This window comes from Bradysia coprophila, unplaced genomic scaffold, assembly GCF_014529535.1.
Source record: "Bradysia coprophila strain Holo2 unplaced genomic scaffold, BU_Bcop_v1 contig_358, whole genome shotgun sequence".
Lineage (NCBI taxonomy): Eukaryota > Metazoa > Arthropoda > Insecta > Diptera > Sciaridae > Bradysia > Bradysia coprophila.
In genome coordinates, this window is record NW_023503616.1 from 4899885 (window position 1) to 4919843 (window position 19959).

The 19959-nt window shown below is 35.6% G+C and overlaps 5 protein-coding genes across 6 annotated transcripts; 1 reads left to right on the forward strand and 4 right to left on the reverse strand.

The window, feature by feature from the left end:
* Positions 1-248: 248 nt before the first annotated feature.
* Positions 249-6918, reverse strand: LOC119081427 (fukutin-related protein). The gene is made up of 3 exons (XM_037190348.1): positions 5940-6918; positions 5760-5876; positions 249-1290 (listed from the first exon to the last, which is right to left on the reverse strand). The coding sequence occupies exons 1-3, from the start codon at positions 6657-6659 to the stop codon at positions 415-417; spliced, it is 1713 nt and encodes a 570-aa protein (XP_037046243.1). The 5' UTR covers positions 6660-6918; the 3' UTR covers positions 249-414.
* Positions 2451-4420, reverse strand: LOC119081445 (inactive selenide, water dikinase-like protein). Its single transcript, XM_037190379.1, has 3 exons — positions 3588-4420; positions 3317-3480; positions 2451-3248 (listed from the first exon to the last, which is right to left on the reverse strand). Exons 1-3 carry the CDS (start codon positions 3925-3927, stop codon positions 2565-2567), a joined length of 1188 nt encoding a protein of 395 aa, XP_037046274.1. The 5' UTR covers positions 3928-4420; the 3' UTR covers positions 2451-2564.
* Positions 6919-7768: 850 nt separating the features above from the next.
* On the reverse strand, positions 7769-10406 carry LOC119081428. The gene is made up of 8 exons (XM_037190349.1): positions 10082-10406; positions 9430-9615; positions 9115-9377; positions 8766-9055; positions 8523-8711; positions 8383-8460; positions 8183-8321; positions 7769-8020 (listed from the first exon to the last, which is right to left on the reverse strand). Exons 1-8 carry the CDS (start codon positions 10388-10390, stop codon positions 7825-7827), a joined length of 1650 nt encoding a protein of 549 aa, XP_037046244.1. The 5' UTR covers positions 10391-10406; the 3' UTR covers positions 7769-7824.
* Positions 10407-10816: 410 nt separating this feature from the next.
* LOC119081416 (dynein intermediate chain 2, ciliary) lies at positions 10817-18312 on the forward strand. 2 transcript variants are annotated; one of them, XM_037190314.1, is made up of 15 exons: positions 10817-10979; positions 15043-15261; positions 15322-15424; positions 15557-15664; positions 15912-16054; positions 16109-16237; positions 16335-16415; positions 16485-16704; positions 16765-16842; positions 16914-16979; positions 17038-17144; positions 17251-17531; positions 17595-17720; positions 17787-18020; positions 18085-18312. In XM_037190314.1, exons 1-15 carry the CDS (start codon positions 10938-10940, stop codon positions 18269-18271), a joined length of 2124 nt encoding a protein of 707 aa, XP_037046209.1. In that variant the 5' UTR covers positions 10817-10937; the 3' UTR covers positions 18272-18312. The 2 variants fall into 2 exon arrangements, with proteins under 2 accessions (XP_037046209.1, XP_037046211.1); XM_037190316.1 differs by having other exon boundaries at positions 10817-10973.
* Positions 18313-18458: 146 nt separating this feature from the next.
* Positions 18459-19402, reverse strand: LOC119081479 (3-oxoacyl-[acyl-carrier-protein] reductase FabG-like). The gene has a single exon (XM_037190477.1). The coding sequence runs from the start codon at positions 19342-19344 to the stop codon at positions 18547-18549; it is 798 nt and encodes a 265-aa protein (XP_037046372.1). The 5' UTR covers positions 19345-19402; the 3' UTR covers positions 18459-18546.
* Positions 19403-19959: the final 557 nt, after the last annotated feature.

Genomic DNA, 19959 nt, shown 5'->3' on the forward strand with positions numbered 1-19959 from the left:
TGTTCGTGGTTATTCCGAATGTCAATGCGAATCAACATGCAAATTTCTAGCTAAATTAAGGTGGTTGTAGCTTGAACTTGTTTACTTTCAACTTCCAACTTACCAACTTACCGAATCGAGGTTAATTTACCACTTTCGCCGTGAACTTCATCAATACTTACCACTAACATTTCAAGCCTATTACCAGCATAGTTAAACATAACGAAATTATTTAATCCCTGTTAAAAAAAAAACTGCTGGTATTTGAATTCCTCAATTTAATTTTAAATATTTCAATTAATCCATTCGTGATACACATAAAATAGCGGTCATTCAGTTTTTTTGTTTGTGTGAAAAGTAATCAGACTAAAAATGAGAAAAATCCATAAAAATGTTTACAGAATAACAACTGTGTTAATCATTGTATTGAGCCATTCACTTAATGTTCTTCAATGCTAAAAATTCAACAACATTATTTGGACACATAATTCCCTTTCCCAGAAACACTACCGTCGACATTGGATGTAAAAATTCGGCCGAAAATTCTTTGGCTTTCCATCCATAGAAACTAGTCGGAACCACCCGGTCACCGCTCAAATCAAACGGCAATAAGTTCACGCCGATCTGATTAACTTTAGAATATTGAACACGGAAGTAATTCCCGTCGGTAGCTTTGATCCAATAAAATCCAGCCACATCGATAAGCGGTCGCGCTTGGCTCTTTTTCAATAGAGACGACCGCTCCAAGTCGAACACATTAAAACTAATATCAATTTCGTAGGCATTGAAAGCCAAATCATTTGTCTCGATCGCACTGCGCAACGCATGATTGTCTAACCAATATCGGATGCCAACATTTTCAAACTCTTCAATTATGTGGATGAAGACAGCTTTCAATTTTTCCAAGCAACAGGGTGGCGTATGCTTGTCCAAATACGTGTAGAATGGCTTTTGGTTGAACACAGTGCCGACACATGATTTCGTATTTTTTTCACAACCGTAAAATTCCACTGTGGTGATGAGCGGCAATGAATTATTGGGTAGATTAATGTGATTCTCATTGTTTTGAATTTGACTATTATCTGCTTTGGTTTCGATATTTCCATTGGAACCAGCTGCAATCCTGTGACGATTCGGTTTACTATTCTTTGCTATGGGTTTTCCAGTCATTTTTCGAATAACTTTCTTCACCAACAATTTTCGATACATTTCCTTGAATTGTTGACGACGAATCTCTTTTCTTCGTTGCTTGTTATGGAATGCTGTAAACAGTCGTTTACCGTCTTGCAGTGATGATGTGAGTAGTATTTTCTGAAAAAAAAAGAAAAAAAAAATGAAAACTTATTTTTAATTGATGCAACGCACTTCAAGCATGAGTGATGCTCTAAATAGAGTACTGAAACGGGACAGTGTATCGAACAAATTTTATATCTCTCTTTAAAAGCTGTAATTTGAATGAGACTGAAAGGATATCCCGATCCATTCTAATTCACTCTAATTGGATTCTTACTAAGATTCTAATAAGTGGGATGGCATCGGGATGGCAAAAATATTTTTCAATAATTTCTATTAAAAAAAAATATTTTTTTCAATGGTTTTCATGGAAAATCTTCTTTTTATTGAAATATGCAACTATATTCTCGAAATCGCATACGGTCTATTCATGTCGGTCATATTAATGCGAATATTATTTACTGAAATTACTAAAACTTGGCGAAAGCTGCCAAGATTTACAGAAAAAGTTTTCCGCTAATTTAAATTTCAGTAAATAACATTCTAAATATTAGGCATATAGGAGTTTAACGGCTCGCGTAAATCGGGAACACATTTACCCATTAACTCTCATTTAACACCATTCCACGGCAGAGTAAAAAAAATTTTACTCATTAACTTTACTTTGTCGTGGCCATTCGCATTAACCGGTATTTACTTGCCATTGCTCAGATTACTCCGGACTCAACCATTTGCTTCTACCACCATTTTTCACATTTACCTTCAACCCTCTGACAGAACTTATCCAGTTCGTTTTACCCTCGCATATCTTTAAAAATATTGATCTGAGTGTAATGTAGCCAGTCGTTAGGAGAAATTGTAAAACATAGTTGGGCCACCAAGACATGATGAGAAAATACTGATGACATTACGAAAAAGGAAGCTCATGAATGTTCCAAGCTACCATAGTATTAGAAACTGAGAAGTAGAAGAACCAAATATATTTAAGAGAATCACAACTGGTTTGAGCGGAGGTATCAGTATTGCTGAAACGCAGATTGAAATCTAGCTTTATTTCTGAAGACCATTTGAGAAAGACAAGTAGAATTATTAAATTCACTCTAACCAATCATCATAATAGACGAGATAATGGATCAGACTTATACCTGCAGCGATACGATTCGGACTTAGGAAGGATTTCAGTGTGGCTAAAACCAAAGGTTTTTTTTATCCGAAAGAAAGCCCGCTGTTCATTATAGTAAAGTGATATCCGTTTATTAAAAAATACTGTGCTTAAGAGACGAAAAACATAGAAGTTGTTATACAGTATTCCTTAATGAATTCTTCTTTTTTTCCCCATTGTTTGTTTCAAATTATTCCTTAGCTGGAACTTCTATTACACGAGGTTTGTCAATAATGCGAGCAGTCCGATTGCCCTTCTCGACGATTCCGATAATCCAAGCCTGATAGCCTTCCTGCTTTTCAATGTCTTTACAGTAAGCTGCTGCCTGTTCACGTGGCAAGCAAATCAACAATCCTCCGGATGTTTCGGCTGAATGACCTTGCAGCAGCTGGAACATGTTTCCGCAAGCCTTGGCCACAGCTGCCATTTTTGCGATAACCGGCAAATTATGAATGACGAATGAGACTTCATTTTTCTGGTGTGATGCAAGTGTTTGTGCATGGCCCAGCAGTCCGAAACCGGTAACATCGGTCGAACCATGCGCATTGTATTTATGCATTAATCTGGCAGCGGTACGATTCAATCGTGCCATTGAGTCCATTGCGCGATGATAGGCCTTGCGAACGTCCTCCTCGGACACAACTAACTTAATCCGATTCCAGCGTTCCGGTTGATCCAACCACTGATGTGCGTTAACTGCAACTTGTGTGCCGAGTGGCTTGGTCAGAACGAGCACATCTCCAACGACAGCATTGTCTGGCACAATATATTCATTGGGTTGGCAAATCGTTGACGCGATTCCACCAATGGTACACCAGGGATTAACCACACTTTGTCCGCCGGTGACAGATGTTCCAGCTTCCAATGCCGAATCCTTTAAAAGAAGAAATTTCACTCCCGTTAATACTAAGAAAAGCAGCAAACGGAGATTGTCGTTTTTACCTTGAACCCTCGCATTATCAATGGAATCACAACGTCTCTTTCTTTTTCAGTCATTTTAGTGCTAATCGCTAGCAACATGAGCATATTGTCGCAGTCCATAACACCCATGGCATATAAGTCGCTTAGTACATTAGCGCAAGCAATTTTTCCCATCATGTAAGGATCTGGAAATAATATTTTTGTTCAGCAATCAATCGACGAAAGACACATTTTATCAGTAAATCAGTAAATTTGTACAGAAATTCACCACGGACATGAAATATGTTCTTACCGTCAACAATGGGATAGAAGAAGTCCGTAGTCTGCACCAAACATAAACCACCATGACGAAGTGGCGTCACCGAACAATCGAGACCGATACCAATACGCGGAACGGCCATGTGCATAAATTGAGAATGTTCATCCTGAGCTGTGTAATCCTGTTGCAATGATGAAACCAGCTTGCCTAGTACTTCTTGTGGCACCTTGCAACCACGTCCCTTCAAATCGGCAAAACGGGTGAGTCGAAAAGTTGGCTCTAAATCATGACTCGTTGGATCGAATGGTCGCCGTAAATTTCCTTGCATTTCCAACTGTGCCACAGCTAATGCGTCTTGATTGTAATCACTCATTGCTTTATATTTTGATTAAATGCCGGTTTAGATTACGATTAAATTGAAATTTCTTTCAAACGATAAAAATGGCGTTCTGTTTATAATGGAAGAAAGTCGCGTTCTCCCTAAAGAAATCAACTGAGCATGCTTCGACCGAAATTTGATGAAAATGAATGAATGCGATTGGTTGAAATTGTTGTTCCTTTTGTCGACGTTGCTTTGATTGGTCGAAATGTTGACGGGGAGAAGTCCGTTTATCTCCCTGCGAAGTACCGCGAATTGAAATTTAACCAAATTGACGATAACTAAGCCGATTCGCGTAACGTTTCCGCAAACGGATTTTAATTTAAGTATCACGTTATCGATTCACAATTAAATGACATCGATTTAAACAAGTCTTATCAGCATTCAATGCTTTCAAGTTTTTATTTTATGTTCAACTTGTAGTTGACACTTGTAAAAAGGCGACATGGGCGACATAGCAGCAATAACACGAAGTACGAAACATAATATCCCACAATGGGATATTTTGTTGTACCAGTCTGACAGCTGTGCGCGGAATTTTCAAATTATTTGTTTGCTTTTACAAACTTTTTTGTGACGATTTTTAGATTCATGTGTTTGATGTTTTATTTCCACTTACCGAAAAAGTACTCCAAGTGAGTGACAAAATTGTATTTTTTTCAATTTTTGCTTTGTTTACTTGACAGCTCGCTCTCTCACGGCTCTTACGGAGTACTTTTTGTGGAGTGGAAACCACAACAGTGAGATGAACAGATCAATTATTAGTAAGTAAATTATTGACAAAATTAAGACCACAGACAATTTTCGGTCAAATGTTAGGTAATTTTCCAATTAATTTGGGTGGTACTAGTTGCAAAACAATAAGTCCAAGTTCATTGTGGAATTTTTTTAAATTAAGGGATGAGAAACAAGACTGAAGAAGAATGACTATATGGTATGAAAAGAAATGATTTGTCTAACATTGTGAAGTTACTAAAAAGTGCATTGCAATTTTAAAAATGGCAATTTGATCGCATAGAAATTCGTGAGGTGTCTGTCGATGAAAAAGAACTGCTGCTATGTATGCAATAATTTCAAACGTCCGAATTTGATATCTGAGATGTAAATATATTGCAAGAACAACAGCAAGCAAAAAAAATTATTTATCTTTGTTGTCTTTGTTAACCTTTAATAAACGACTAATCAACCGAAGGAAATGATGAAAGATGATCCATCTATTACTGTTTACATACTAATGGTAAATACGATTTAAATTTAAGGGTTTTGCAGGAATTTGAACAGAATGTTTCGTTTCTCTAAAATTTTCAATATGTGGCCTCGAATGGCTTGAGTTACAGGTGAAATACGGTACGCGACTCACAATAAATAGAATACAGTTTTTGCGGTTGTTTCATTGTGTTTGGATTGTCTGGACGCTTAATTCAGACCTTTGTCATAGAATCCAATATAATAAACCTAATTTAAAATTTGAAATCTTATCCACTCATAATTTTTCTTATACAATTTTACTACCACGTTTACTACCACCCTTTGCAAATTTGTAGCCTACCTTTAGGCGGAGAAATATTTCTCTGAACCAATTTTTTTTTTTTTTTAAATAAAACCATTGTGCAGATTGTGTAAATTTATGTAATGGTTTTACTTTTTCAAAAAAAGATTTTGGTTTAGAGAAATCATGAAAAAACGAATATTTTTTCGCTTTTATGTAGGCTACAAATTCGCAAAGGGTCCATTGCTCTTAACCAGTATTTTCCATGGATGGTATGAATAACTTAATGAACCAACCATGCCGTAACACGAAAATCATTTGATTTTAAGTTACTTACCTTTACTTGTGACACTTTCGATTGAATATAAAAAAATTCCGGAAATGGAGGCGAAAGAGCGTCTGGCATATCCTTCAGGGTAGCCGTTTCAATGAAAATGGCATGCTTTTGAAGAAACTGAAAACAAAATGTCGCAACGTTAGCTCATTTCATTAGATTAATATCAGCTGAACCACTAACCATATCACAATTGGTCGATCGATTTTTCACACCATATTCAATTGTCCAATTGATAAAGTCAATGTTGATACTGCAGCAGTTGGAAAACTCTCTGACATTACTAGAAAATGGTACCACAACCATGCTCTTAGGTCCTCTAACAGAATTTTCCTTTTTGCTAGTCTTTTCACTATCGCTATCAGTACGACCCTCTACATTTCCCATTTCCTTCAACATTTTCTGAATGATTGACCTACCGCCGAGCCGTACACTATCCGGTAGTATGAGAACATACTTTGTGCGGATTTGAAAAATCGGTGACATCAACTTTGCTGTTTTGTTTATATCGAAACCGAGTCGTATGAGCTTTACATTGTTTCGCACTGTATAATTAGCTAGATAATCCATCGGTGGATACGGATCTTCATCGTATATGACCAGTATTTGCACATTCGGAATCAACGTAACAATGCTTTCTATGCTCAACTTGAGATCATTCTCAAAATGATAGAAATCTCGGAAGATAATGGTTATCGTTTTCTTAATGTGCTTGTTGGTTGACTGAATTCGATCCTTGGGCTTCGGCTTCTCGGTTACAGGGGTAATGGCATTATAGGCATTGGGAAATTTCATAGATTTGCCAATGGTTTTCCCAATGAATAGTTTCCATATGTAATAGCACAGGAATATGTTGAACGCTATTATAAGGAATGTACAAAGCTTGGAATATTTTAGCCTCATTGTGGTCTATGGAATCCAACTCTACTTCAAATGGAAGATTAACATGATTGTTTAATTAGTTTCGATTTTATGCGTAGAGTTATTCATTTTCACTACGATTAGTCCATCGATTTGCACCACAAACAGCACCCCGGTTCAATTATAAATGTACTGACTTGCAAGCCGTAATTTTCACTACATTTTATTTGTTAATTAAAAAAATTACAATTTACGATTGATTATCCAAAAACCAGTCCCCGTGATATATTTTTTTTCCTTTCATCTGTCAAGGACCAGTTTTACCAACAACTCAGTGACAAAACACTCCTGGAGGGAAAATTATTATCTTTTCCACGCAGGTCATAATAAACCTCCAGTTGTAAAAATAGTAGAATTGTATTTTATTCACGGTGCCTACATATGTGTACATTATCACGTTTCATGAATGAAATCATGAATGGAAAGAAGCGGAAAAGCCTTGACCGGAGTCTTGCGCTTTGAATAGTGTTTTTGTGTGTGTTTGGAGTTGTTTGTACAAAATTAGTTTTCAGAATACAGAACTTTTAGTGGAATGTTATACATTGACAGGAAAAACATAGTCATTGAAGACTTCAATTTGAAGTGGTAGATTAAGTACCGTGCCACCGATCTAATGATTTTTGAGATTTTTAAAAGGTAAAAGCATAGCACTGTCAAGCCTAGCCCTCTATTTGAGTGAAGTCAAAGTCAGCTTCGGTGCTTGACAGTGCTATGGTAAAAGTAAAGTTACCGAAAAAGTTACCTTTGTCCACAGGTATTTATACACAACTTATGTCACGCTTCTCTCCGTCTCTCCTATTGTATTCAAGAGACATTTTAGAAAACAATCTCTTCATCACGCTGATGTGTGCACCAAATCTGTTCCCTTATTTTGTTTTGTGTCGTCTAGAGGTTTAAACAAAATCTTTTACTTCATTCGTATGAACAATCAAATAGTTACTTATATGTGAGAGAGTACAATTAGATTTCTTCGTTATTTTTGTCACCTTTGTCGATAGCAGATGCCTCATCGTTTTTGAAATTGTTAAAACTTGTGAGTATGTTGTCGTGTTATGGATGAATGTTGCATCAAATAAAGATGTGTATACGTTTTTTTAATAGATATATTTCATTTGCAATAGTAAATTTGCGGTTTATGGTACATTTATTATGATTTTTCTTCAGTGGTAGACCGAATGACTTTAATTTCATTACCATCGGAGTCCGTATTTAAATCCGATAAAAAATTTTCCGGAAAATCCGATACATACGTTGATGTCATACCACCAAGACTGTCTGGGTAGACGTCTTTCTGAGGTGTTATTATCTCACAGTTTTCATATAGTTTTTCGATGTCACTTCGCCTAGGAAACAAAATAATCCGTTAGATTTGTGATGCGGTGCTATTTACTTTTGGAAGCAGCTAGTTATCTACTGTCGTAACACTAAAAATGGCAGAGGTAACGATCATAAATATATCGCGATGCGACTGCTGCTTATATATAATGCGTAGAGCTTAAACTTGCCTTGTATCTTCTAAAAGTTCTTCGATGTCATCCTCATCCTTTTCTGTGAAACGTTCTTTCAACAAATAGGGATGGTGTTTGTAGTAGTTGTTTCTTTCCACAATAATTTTCAATTTACTTTCTTGACCTCTAGTTAAACCTAAATTAAGTTAAAAAATGTAGAAAAATTAAAAGTTTTTGAATCAAAATGCTTATCTAACAGCACGAACGGCAATCCAATTCGATTAGACAAAAGCAATCTTTTAAATATTTAATCAGCATTTCCCCGTTAGAATAACCTTAAACGCACAAGATAAGAAGATAAGAAATGATTTTTGTTTTAGCTTTTGTTTTGAGATACCTAGCGGTGTGCCGGAAATATTTAACGTGACTATGTGTTTGTGGAAACTGAACAGTTCCGCTATAAACATAGATCCATTTTCACCAAGAGAACAGAAAGAAAGATCCAATTTAGGGCAATGTACAGTTCCCTTGAGTGCACCGCCGATTCGACAGATTCCTTCAGTACCAATCGGACAACGAGATAGGCCTAATTAATTCAAATTAATATTTTGACTTGACCTTATTAGTCAGTAGAATTCACCTAAAAAATCAAGTGGTTCCCGACGTTGTTGCAATCCGTAACCTATCCCTTGACAACCAATTGCATGTATCTGATTGCCTTTCAGATTTAAAGACTTCAATCCTGAGTGGTTTTGCAATAGGTGTCCCATTGCCATTCCGCTATTATCGGTCAAATTGCAGTACATCAGTTCTAATGTTTCGAGTGACTGTAGGGTAACAAGGGCTAATGTAAGAATCCTAAGTTTTTCGTCATTTAATCGTGTGTGTCGGAATCGAAAAGTTTTCAGTTTTGTAAGAGCTTTCATTCCGCTACGAGCGATGAATTAGTTTATAAGTTGAGCATTTGATCTTTAACAGATTAACTGTACCCAGCCAAATCCTCGATGTCCTCATAGGATATTTCGAAAAATCTCTTCTTATAATTGTATTGACATTTTCGTAGTCCGTACTCGAGTGAGAGATTTGTTAAATTTGTTAGCTCATTCAGAACGACTCCCAGTCTTGCGTGGTGACAAAATTCGCTGGGATAATTTCTGTACACGTAACGCGGATTGTAAATGCTCTTCTTTACCAATTCCTCTTTTAGTGGGATCATTTGCTTTATGTTTAAATTGGTGATGTACCCGCATACCTAAAAAATCATTCGCTAATTTTATGGTGTTTTTGGATATGAACAGAGTTACAAGTTTTGCCAGCGGAATAAATTTTTCTTCTAAAAAGTCACTCGGTGAGGTATTTTCAAGCAATTTTGTAAATCTACATTCGACACCGAAAGCTTTCCAATAAATTCTTTTCGATTTCATTGCATTCATCAGCGCAATCTTATCGGTACAGTCCATTTCAGCTACTTTTCGCCAATATTCTTCATTCTAAGACATACATAATTCATATGAACGACACAGATTAGAATGATAAGACATTGGAATATGTACAGTCCCAGAAGAGTGAAATATGACATGTTTTCTGATTTGGGTGTTGTTGTGGTCTGTAATTGTATAAATTTCGTCTAACAAATGAAAATCTAGATTTTGTATTTTAGTATTTCGTTAAATGTCGCATGGCTAGCAAAACACTGACAAAAAAGTTTCGAAAAACTCACCTGCTGAAGGGAACTTTGTCTCCAGGTAATCTGCAGCAGCTGTATTTTTTGTATGAGGCACTACAACTGTGGTAGCTATTGTACATTACCTGGAGACCAAGTTACCTGTAGCAGGTGAGTTTTTCGAATCTTTTTGTCAGTGAAGGTAGAACTCATTTAGAAACAATAATTACAACCCACAACCACTCCCAAATCAGAAATCGTGTCGGATTTTACTTTTCCGAGACGGTACTAACATCTAAATCGATTATGTCCTCCAATTTTTTGTTAACGTCCAATTGTTGACCGAACCAAATTTTATCACACAATTGAATATTGCTATGCACTGAACCCTTTTTATATGCCTTGAAAATTGCGTTCAATGACATGCGACTCAATTTTTCAATTTTGGGAGCGACGCTGACAGTGGCATTTTCATTTGTCTTGGGCAGTGGGTGGTAAATATCTAATATAAGATTCGTTGCATAGTCAGAGGACGATGCCAATTTTCGAATTTCACGTCCCAGAATCTGGAGATAATTTTGTTCGCCCGTTTGAAGACTCATATTTGATGTGACTTGACACTGTACTAACTGTGGTATACTTAGATTCATATACTTAATAATAATTCTGTCAACCCATACCTGTTCCATTGCTAGAATCAAAATGTTCGCATGGAAACGTGAACCCTTCCTCTCAAGCGTTATGTAATTAATTTATGGGTTGATTATTTTGTTTTTGTGATCCTGTTCCTATTTCACTCATCTTCGCATTGTACAAGTAACAGATTCAACTTCCACATCCAGATACTTTACTACCTCAAATCTTTAACGAAACTTTTTATTGCGTTTGAACTCAAATTCGTCATCATATTGGTTCTGATATATCGAACTCTTTAAGTTATGTCGCGATGAGACGTAGGTTCGAAACATATAAAGTGAAATCAATAATGTCCTAGCAACGATGAAAATTTGGTTTTTTTCAATTAAAGTTGGCTACACAGAAATATTTAGAAATATGTCGCTGTATTTGAAGTAATTGAAGGTCAAGTTAGTTGATTACCTGTTTTATTTTGTGTACTTTTTTGGATTCTAAATATTAAGTTAAACAAAAATGCCAGCCAAACCCCCCTTGGGTAGAGACAAACGAGTGAGTGTAAGTTGTTTACCATTTGATTTCGTTGTAACTAGATTTTTCCAATATCTTGGCTGAATACGAAACGTTCTGTTTATTTTTAATTACCGACGTTAGTGATTTGATAGGTGATTCATTAACTAAAATGATTGAACTATTTGTAGCACCAACGTTATATGTCGATATATTACTTTAACTATATAAATGGTTATCCGAGTGTGTGATTGATGCTTCAAACATCAAGGCTATACAAATATATTGTTGATATATTTCGTAGCTCTTTCTCTAAGCCAAACATCCTTCCTGTAACAGTTTACCTGCAGTTGTTTTTCTTATTACCCATTCATTCATTACTCATTCTAAAGTACAATTGATTAACATTTTGTAAACAGGAAGCGTATCATGACATAATCATCAAATATGTTGCCAACGTTGCTGTTACTTCTTTGATTTAAAGTAACGCCCAATGTTTCGTATGAATGTCTATGTTGTCTTCATTAATTGTTATCGTCATTGCACAGATTTTTCGATAAAGCTAACATATTCAAAATAATTGCGGTTTGTCATCTTTCGGCACCCTGGACACCCTTAAATAGTCGTGGAATTCCTCCAAATAAATTTCTAAAAATCTAGAATTCAATTTTGGATTTTTAGAAATTTATTTGGAGGCATTCCTCGACTAATTAAGTAAAGTCCAGGGTGCTGAAAGTTGGCAAGCCGCAATTAATTTCAATGTGCTAACAATATTATACCAAGGATACTAGATGACAGAGTTTTAATGGGAAATCGTCCTTGGTTGGTGTTGACAAAGCCCGAGCTGAATATTTCATTTATTTAGTGCTGTACTAACTTCTTATTTTGAAACTGAGTCGAAACATGGAAGCTAATCTATACGGCCACCCCTTACTGCAGTGGAATCACGAGTTTCTGCTCTCACTTCTTACTGTTTGTTAAATGGGTTGGGTTAGACTTTTTATTGGAATAGTCATACTACGAATCTAATGACTTACTTACATTAAAACTGATCGAAAGTTTGTTGAAGTTTAAATACAGATGCCAACATCATTTTTCCTTTTGCAACAAAAACGAAAAGAAAACCAAGAATGTTCAATCATATGTAATATCGTAGAAGACTTCAGAAATAAACAACAATTTTTGACTAATGCGGTCTTACATAGTAAAACGCATACTCAAAACAATGAAGCAAAAGATTGGAAATCTATTTTGAATCAAAATATTTAGATTAAGTGAATGAACACACCCGGATCCGATAGTAAAACTGCTGATGAGATTGCCGTCTGTGAAAAATAAATAACATTGGAAAAATGCTTTAAATTCAACAATTAGTATTTCGCAACTATCAATCGTTTCCGATTACAATGTTTTTTAGGGATTTTTTTCGGTTAAAATTGTATTTCCGGAACAACCAATTTCACAAATATTATCAATTGTACCAAATTATTTATTCTGCTAGTCACGTTTCGATTATTATGTAACCAAAATAAGAGGCATAAGTCCTTATGAAAACGATGCTCTAGTTAGATAGAAATTATCTGAACATTTTTTTTAAATGGACTGCCTTACAAAAACACATCCCAGAGCTTTCTCGGTTTTGGTACTGTCATAACCAGTATATTTGCTAAGTTATTGAGGAACTAAATTCTACCAACCACGTCATCGGAAACGTCGTGCAAAGAAACCTGATTGCATGCCGTTTATCAATTTAAATTCTGTGATTCTTTCTAAATTTGTTTAAGTAAACAAATTCGCTTATAAATATACACAAATAAAGTTGATAATTCACAAAGTTTAATGCAAATTTTCTACATTTATTCACAGTCGCATTGCTTAACATGCAAGAGTTTATTGTGTTATGAAGATTCATTTATTTTCATATTTATAGCATATCGTGTCAGTGATGACTATATCTTTGGAATTTAAAATTATGCAATTTTATTTACTAAATTCACCTCAACACAAGCTTTTATTAAATTTTTGGAAAACAAAATTGTGCATAAAATCTACCCCTTCAAATGAAACTTTTGTAGAACTCCTCGTTCTCAGTACCACTTCTATTAATCGTTCACAGACGGAATAGTAATTTTCTTGTCTGTCGTGGCCAGCGGGCTTTAGGCTTTTTTGCGAAAATGCCTAAAAACCGCTGGCCAAGACAGATACGCATATTATTTTTCATGACACATGAAAAGCATATTTGGAATATCGTTATCGCTTCTATTACTTCTTTCGATTAGAAATCTTTACTTCATTTCTTTTAATATTTTGTTTAATATAACGAGTGCACTAATCAGACTTTGTCGTTTGTTTTTACATCGGTAACAAATTAGGTAATAATCATTTATATAAAAGAAAAATTCACGAAAGTAGTCACAAAAAACTGTTGTGATATAATTGATATCGCCATTTCCATTATAATTAGATTTATTACATATTCTTTGTCCGCATTGTCTGCATTATATTACAATATTACAATTTTCCTTACTGAATACGGAAATGATTTATTTATAACGATTGATTGATGAATTAGCACACCAAAGTATACGTTGGGTTAGTCGAGCCATTTTTTTTCCAAATATAATCAAATTAGATTCTAAAAATATTTGAACATCTAAATTAACTATATTGAATGTTTTTTTACCGGAAGAAATATAAGGACATGCAAATATTTAGAACAGACAATAATAACATTTGATTTAGGTATACAGGTAGGGAGGTAGTTTACCGGTAGACTTATTTTTTTAATAAATTATTTTATGGTATAGGTCTCGTAAATTAATAGGAACTAATTTATTTAAATGTTCTCGTAAAAATTTACAAATTATGTTAGCTATATATTTTAACGAATTCCGTGATATTACTGAAAGAAGTGTAACCACTGCTTTGCATCGCTGGATACGCTAAGCCAGTAGCGTGTCATTTAATCGATATTCAATTCGTTTTCAGTGTTTACTAAAACCAGAAAAGGCAAACATATCGCTACAAAATCATTGAATCTGCTACTTCATTTGTATAAAGTAACTCCTACAAAATCTATCCCTTCGATTTTTTCATCGTTCATTTCGTTATTATAAAAACGCTAGACATAGCTTATCGCTAGCCGTTTCTATAAGATTTCCTATAATTGTAGCTGAAATTCAGCTTTCACAGCTTTCACAAATTCAATGAAATCTTTTACTTCATTAGTTTCAATATTCATTTTGCTATCTAGGACATATGTACATGATCGCACATATCTTATTTTTGTGATTGACCTCGATAACCGAGGACTGCAGTAGTTAGCAACGAATTATATATTTTAGTCAATTCAAACTAATTATTTTTTATGGCTACCGATGACTGCAGTAGTTAGCAACGAATTATATATTTTAGTCAATTCAAACTAATTATTTTTTATGGCTATTTAGATTTTGTTTTTTTTTATGGCATAAATTTGGGCTCGTGGTTATCATTAAAGGTCCTGAATTCCAAACTTACAATCAAGCCGATATACGACACAACTGTAGTACAACTATATATTTATTCGAACGTGCCGAGCCGGGGTAAACGTTTTTAGCATATTATGTCACATCTTCATTTAGTATAATGAAATACAAAAAAAATGAATATAAACGCTAACAGACTTCTGCGCGATTTTAGCGGTATTTCATTCTTTGTATAAAAAAAAAATCAGTTGCACTTTATTCCTTGATTGGAATAGAACGAAATCATTTTTTATCGTTCGGTTTTCGACTAAGGAAACCCTTTTTTTTTAGAGTGCAATGAATACATCTCCGATAGGTGCATTTGCAGAAGTATGTAAATCATGGAAAAGTTTTATTAATCAATTCGTTTGAAACTTTAAAATTTTATAATTGCTCGTAATCAAGCGAAAATATTGCGATAATAGAAACAGAAATTTACGACTGCTAGTGTAATCCAGGACTGATGTATTCCACACATAAATTTAAAGGAGGGATAATCGAGGACTTTTCGGGTCGCTCTGCGATAAAATGAATCGCATTTTGAATTCGAGAATTTGCATTGTTTTTCTGTTCTGATCCACATCATTTCCCAAATCATTTTACAGACTCAAAAGCAATCGAAAACAAATCTCATCGATGGAAAAGAGTCAGTTGGAAGCGAGGATGACTGGGCAAAGGCTCGACAATTGATTAAACCGGATGATCAATTGGACCTGAATGAAAGTGAATTGTCGGAAGAGATTAAAAAAGTTTTATCCACCGACAATCCAAATGTTCCGAAAAATCTGGTCATCTATAGTTTCAAGGAGGGGTGTTTCGTTGAGGTATTTTTCCATTGTCTAGCTATAAAATGGTATGGTAATAATAGTGGGAATTTTCTCCAGATGCCACCTCCACCAAATATCGTTACATTATTTAAATTTGATGGAACATCACTTCATCTTGATTCGGATGAAGCCAAAAAGCAAATTGAGGAAATGGGAGATGGTAAATTTTATTGGATTTTCTAATTTTTAATTTTTTACCTCTAAATATTACCAATTGATGAACAATAATGCATGATCTGTTTCAAAATTTGTTTCTTAAAAAATCGAAAAAAAATGTGTACAAAATATAAAGACTATCAACCGCCTGTGGAATCGGATCCAGAAGATGTCGTTTCTGAAGTAGCACCTCCACCGAAACCGGAAGGAGGGGAAGATGACGGTGAAGGTGCTGAGGACGCTGGTAATTAAATTTTATTTTTGATGTGATGATTTGAATTTTGCCAGAACTAACATTACGAAAATACACGTTGGAAACAAATGACACACAGATAAATAATTAACACCTCTTCCATCACAGAACGAAGATATATTTTAAGGATTTACATTCAAATACGATGAACTCTTGGTTTTTTTTGATGATATTCGTCAATTAGTTCATTGTCATACAGTACGGTATAGAACAGTAATTTTACCTTTCTATTACATAGAGGCAGACGAAGACGAAACAACGGCTGTAGCAGCTGTTGAAGCCCCTGCAGCTGCGAAAACTAGTGGCAAGAAAAGGTTAAAACTAATAAACCAGTTCAACTACTGTGAGCGAGCTGCGTTAACTTACAACAATCCCTCACGGGTATGACGAATTCAATTCTAAATTTGTCCAAAAATGAATTTTGATTGTTCGTAGAGTGTTGATACGCAAACAATACCGCCACCACGCTCTAATTTCGCTGGCAATGTTAAACAATGGGTTATCTATGACTCATACGCTGCGGATTTCGAGCAGAACCAAAAAGACAAAGAGAAGGATAAAAAGGTATTGTAAATTTTTCCGCAAAGCTATAACGTATTGGCTCAGCACAACTACAACCAGTTATTGTCTGAATATGGATTTGTAATTCATTTTTATTCAGAATACGGTGTCCAAGAAAGATAGCAAGAAAAAGGCGGACAGTGCTCAGGCGTCACAAGAACTGAATAAGAAGTATTTACAGGTGGTTATATGAGACTCGATTCATAATTGAATTGCCTAAAAACTATTGTCCCGTTAATTTGGTGTGCAGTGCTGGCAAATATTGGAGAGGATGATCAATCAAAATATCTTTGATGACATTGCTCAAGACTACCGCTATTACGAGGATCCATCGGATGAATTTCGGGAAGAGGAAGGAACTCTGCTACCCCTATGGAAATTCTCATACGAAAAGACTAAGAAAATGCACATCACAGACATTTGCTTCAATACCTTGTACTATGATTTGTTTGCTGTCTGCTATGGATCATGTAAGCTATCAATCCTCTGCCAAAAATTCTGAAAGGAAAATTTATTAAAAAAAAATTTAGTGGACTTCTTACGGCAAGCTCCAGAAGGAGGTGTCTGTCTATTTACTATCAAGAACCCATCGTTTCCCGATTATCGAAGTAAGTGTCACTGTCAGGAGGAAGAGAATTGATAACTTTATTACCTGCTAACAACTTTGACCATTTTTCAGTTATGACTGAAAGTGGTGTCATGTGCTGTGACATTCATCCCAAGTATCCTTATTTACTCGTAATTGGTATGTACATTTCACATTGCTTATTTCACACTGTAAAACTCATTACTCATAACCTAAGGAATGTACGACGGTAACGTTGCTGTGTACAATCTACAAACGAATCCATCACAACCACTTTACTTATCAAAGGGTGTTAATTGCAAACATTCGGATGTTATATGGGAGGTACAAACGAAAAAAAAATCCATTCACTGACTCGTTATGATTCATTCATACCTATGTCAGAAGAAAAATTATTCCTTTTTCAAAAAAAACTTGACATTGTCCATAGATGAAGTGGGGTCCAGATATGCCGGATGGCGAGATTAACTTTTATTCGGTTTCTGCTGATGGACGCGTTTTCAATTGGGTGTTAATGCAGAACAAACTGTCCATCACAACGATTATAACGCTGTATTTGGACAAGGAGCACATTGGTAATCCTGATGGAAGTGACATCCAACTTAAAGCCTGCGGAACGTGTATGATATTTCATCCGAAGCAACCAGAAATATTTTTAGTGGGGACGGAAGAGGGTTTGATCTATAAATGCAGCACGGCATTCAGTTCCAAGTAACTGGAGTTTGCGATAGAAACGAACCGATTAAAGTTTTGTAAAAGTTAATTCTGTTACAGATACTTGATGACCTACCATGCGCACTATTTGTCGATCTACAAAATTGATTTTAATAAATTCAATTCGAATATATTTGTTTCGTGCAGTGGAGACTGGCGGGTTAAAATCTGGGAAGACATGAGAAGGTGAGCCCTATTTCGGCTGAATATTGAGCTTACAGTTTCAAAACTTGACGCGAATATATTTTTCAGCGAACCGTTGTTTATATTCGATCTGGGTGCTAGTGTGGGTGATGTTAAATTTAGCCCTTATTCGAGCACAGTTCTTGCAGCTGTAACCACCGAAGGAAAGGTGTACGTTTTTGATATTAATGTTAACAAATACAAAGCCATCTGTGTTCAACAAGTCGTACCAAGAAAATCAGTCAAATTGACGTGCATTGCATTTAATCAAAAACTCCCGTTTATAATCGTCGGTGATGATAAGTACGAATTTCCTGTCTCAATTTACGAGATTTTTATTTATAACACCAATGTTTGTAATAACCAGGGGTATGACTACGTCGCTGAAACTTTCGCCGAACCTACGACTGAAAGTGAAACCACCGAAGAAGCAGCAGAATGTTGATCAAGATGTGTTGCAACTGCAAAAATTGGAGAAATTATTGTCGTTGGTTAGAGAGTTACCAGATGATGAAGAATTGGAAAAAGAGGCTGCCACAACCGTCGCTTCGTAGATTTAAATGTGTAATGTGAGCGGTACGTTAAATTAATTACTGAAGTGTGTCACAGATGTAGTCCAAATTTTGAATTAAATTTGATACAGTCAAATCGATGCACCTTACTTCGTCACTTTTCCCAGGCCATGGAGTTAAACTTGATAAAGGGATGCCGATTGGTAACAGTGTAAAAAGCGAATAATAATATGCAGCACGCTACAAACATTTTTATTTTCAATTAATATTTGGCTGTATATACCATTTACGACATGTACAAAAATGTCGTTGTGGCTCTAGTTGGGTAAATTACGGGGACCAGTAGCGCTTATTGCATTAGATACAGTAATACCACCGTCAATTGGGAGAGATATGCCAGTTACAAAACCCGAGCTTTCTGCACTCAAAAACGCAACAGCTCTAACTACTTCCTCCGGCTGACCAGCACGTCCAACCGGATGCTGTTTTCCGAAAGTGTCAACATATTCTCGGTATTCTTCCATTGTCATTCCAAGATTCAAATGGAAATCAGTGATTATCAATGCAGGATTAACTGAATTCACTCGGACACCTTTCGAAGCCAACTCCAATGCCGCACAACGTGTAAAATGATCTACAGACGCTTTGGCCATACTGTACGCGAGATTATTTTTCATTGCCCTTAGGCTAGCTGCACTCGACATATTGACGACATTACCCTTCGAAACAATCAAATATGGAATCGCCAGCTGTGTCAGCATAAAGACAGCGCGAACATTCGTTGCAAATATCGAATCAAAATCATCAATTTTGGTATTTTCGACGGTACCACGTATCGAGAATCCAGCATTGTTGATTAGAACGTCCAGTCGATTGTATTTTCGAATGGTTTCGTCGATTATTTGTTTCGCTTCCATTGTCACATCCTTCAGCATTACGAGTGGATCGTTAGATGCATCAATTTGCTTGATTTTCTGTACAACATTCTGAAATTTGTCAGCATTTCGATCCACCAACGCTAGTTGAGCACCTTCTTTGGCAAAATACTCGGCACATGCAGCTCCTATTCCCGAACTAGCTCCAGTTATTAAGATTACTTTACCGGCAAATGACATAATTGGGAAAAAACGATTGAATTATAATTAAATCCCGAAAAGATACTGTTAAAACTGCTATGCTTAAGCCGCCACACAACGCATTGATATTAAATTTTCTGATAATTGTTATCACATACAATCTTATCGCTGATGAAAGTGAGCGCACAACTAAGACTATTGCAGGTCATTCTCGTATGGTGTCTAGATAGGTTCCGGGCATTCCATCTTTTCTCTGTTTCAAGCCTTTGATGGTGAACCTCGGTTTTCAAATAAATTATTTTCTAACAATTAAAACTAACATCTCCACTCTGAACGGACTGTGCTCCGACTGTTGTAAAGTTCAGGGCCATAGCTAGAAGATATTGTTTCCAGGGTATTAAGTATCAATTTATATGTACAGTGATGAATCGGTGTATAAAAAGACATTTTCTAAAGTAACCAGTAGGTGGACAGACGGGAATTAAGAAGGGTATCAAGGAAGAACATCTCTCAGCTGATATAACTGTTCGAAAAGGTTCAAAGACGATATTTTTATAACAGTTTTAACAGTTTAGTGGGTGCTTTTCCTTGATAACTTTCTAAAATTCATAGTGCCTGTCCACCATTTTTTTAAGTAAATGTCTTTCTGCATGA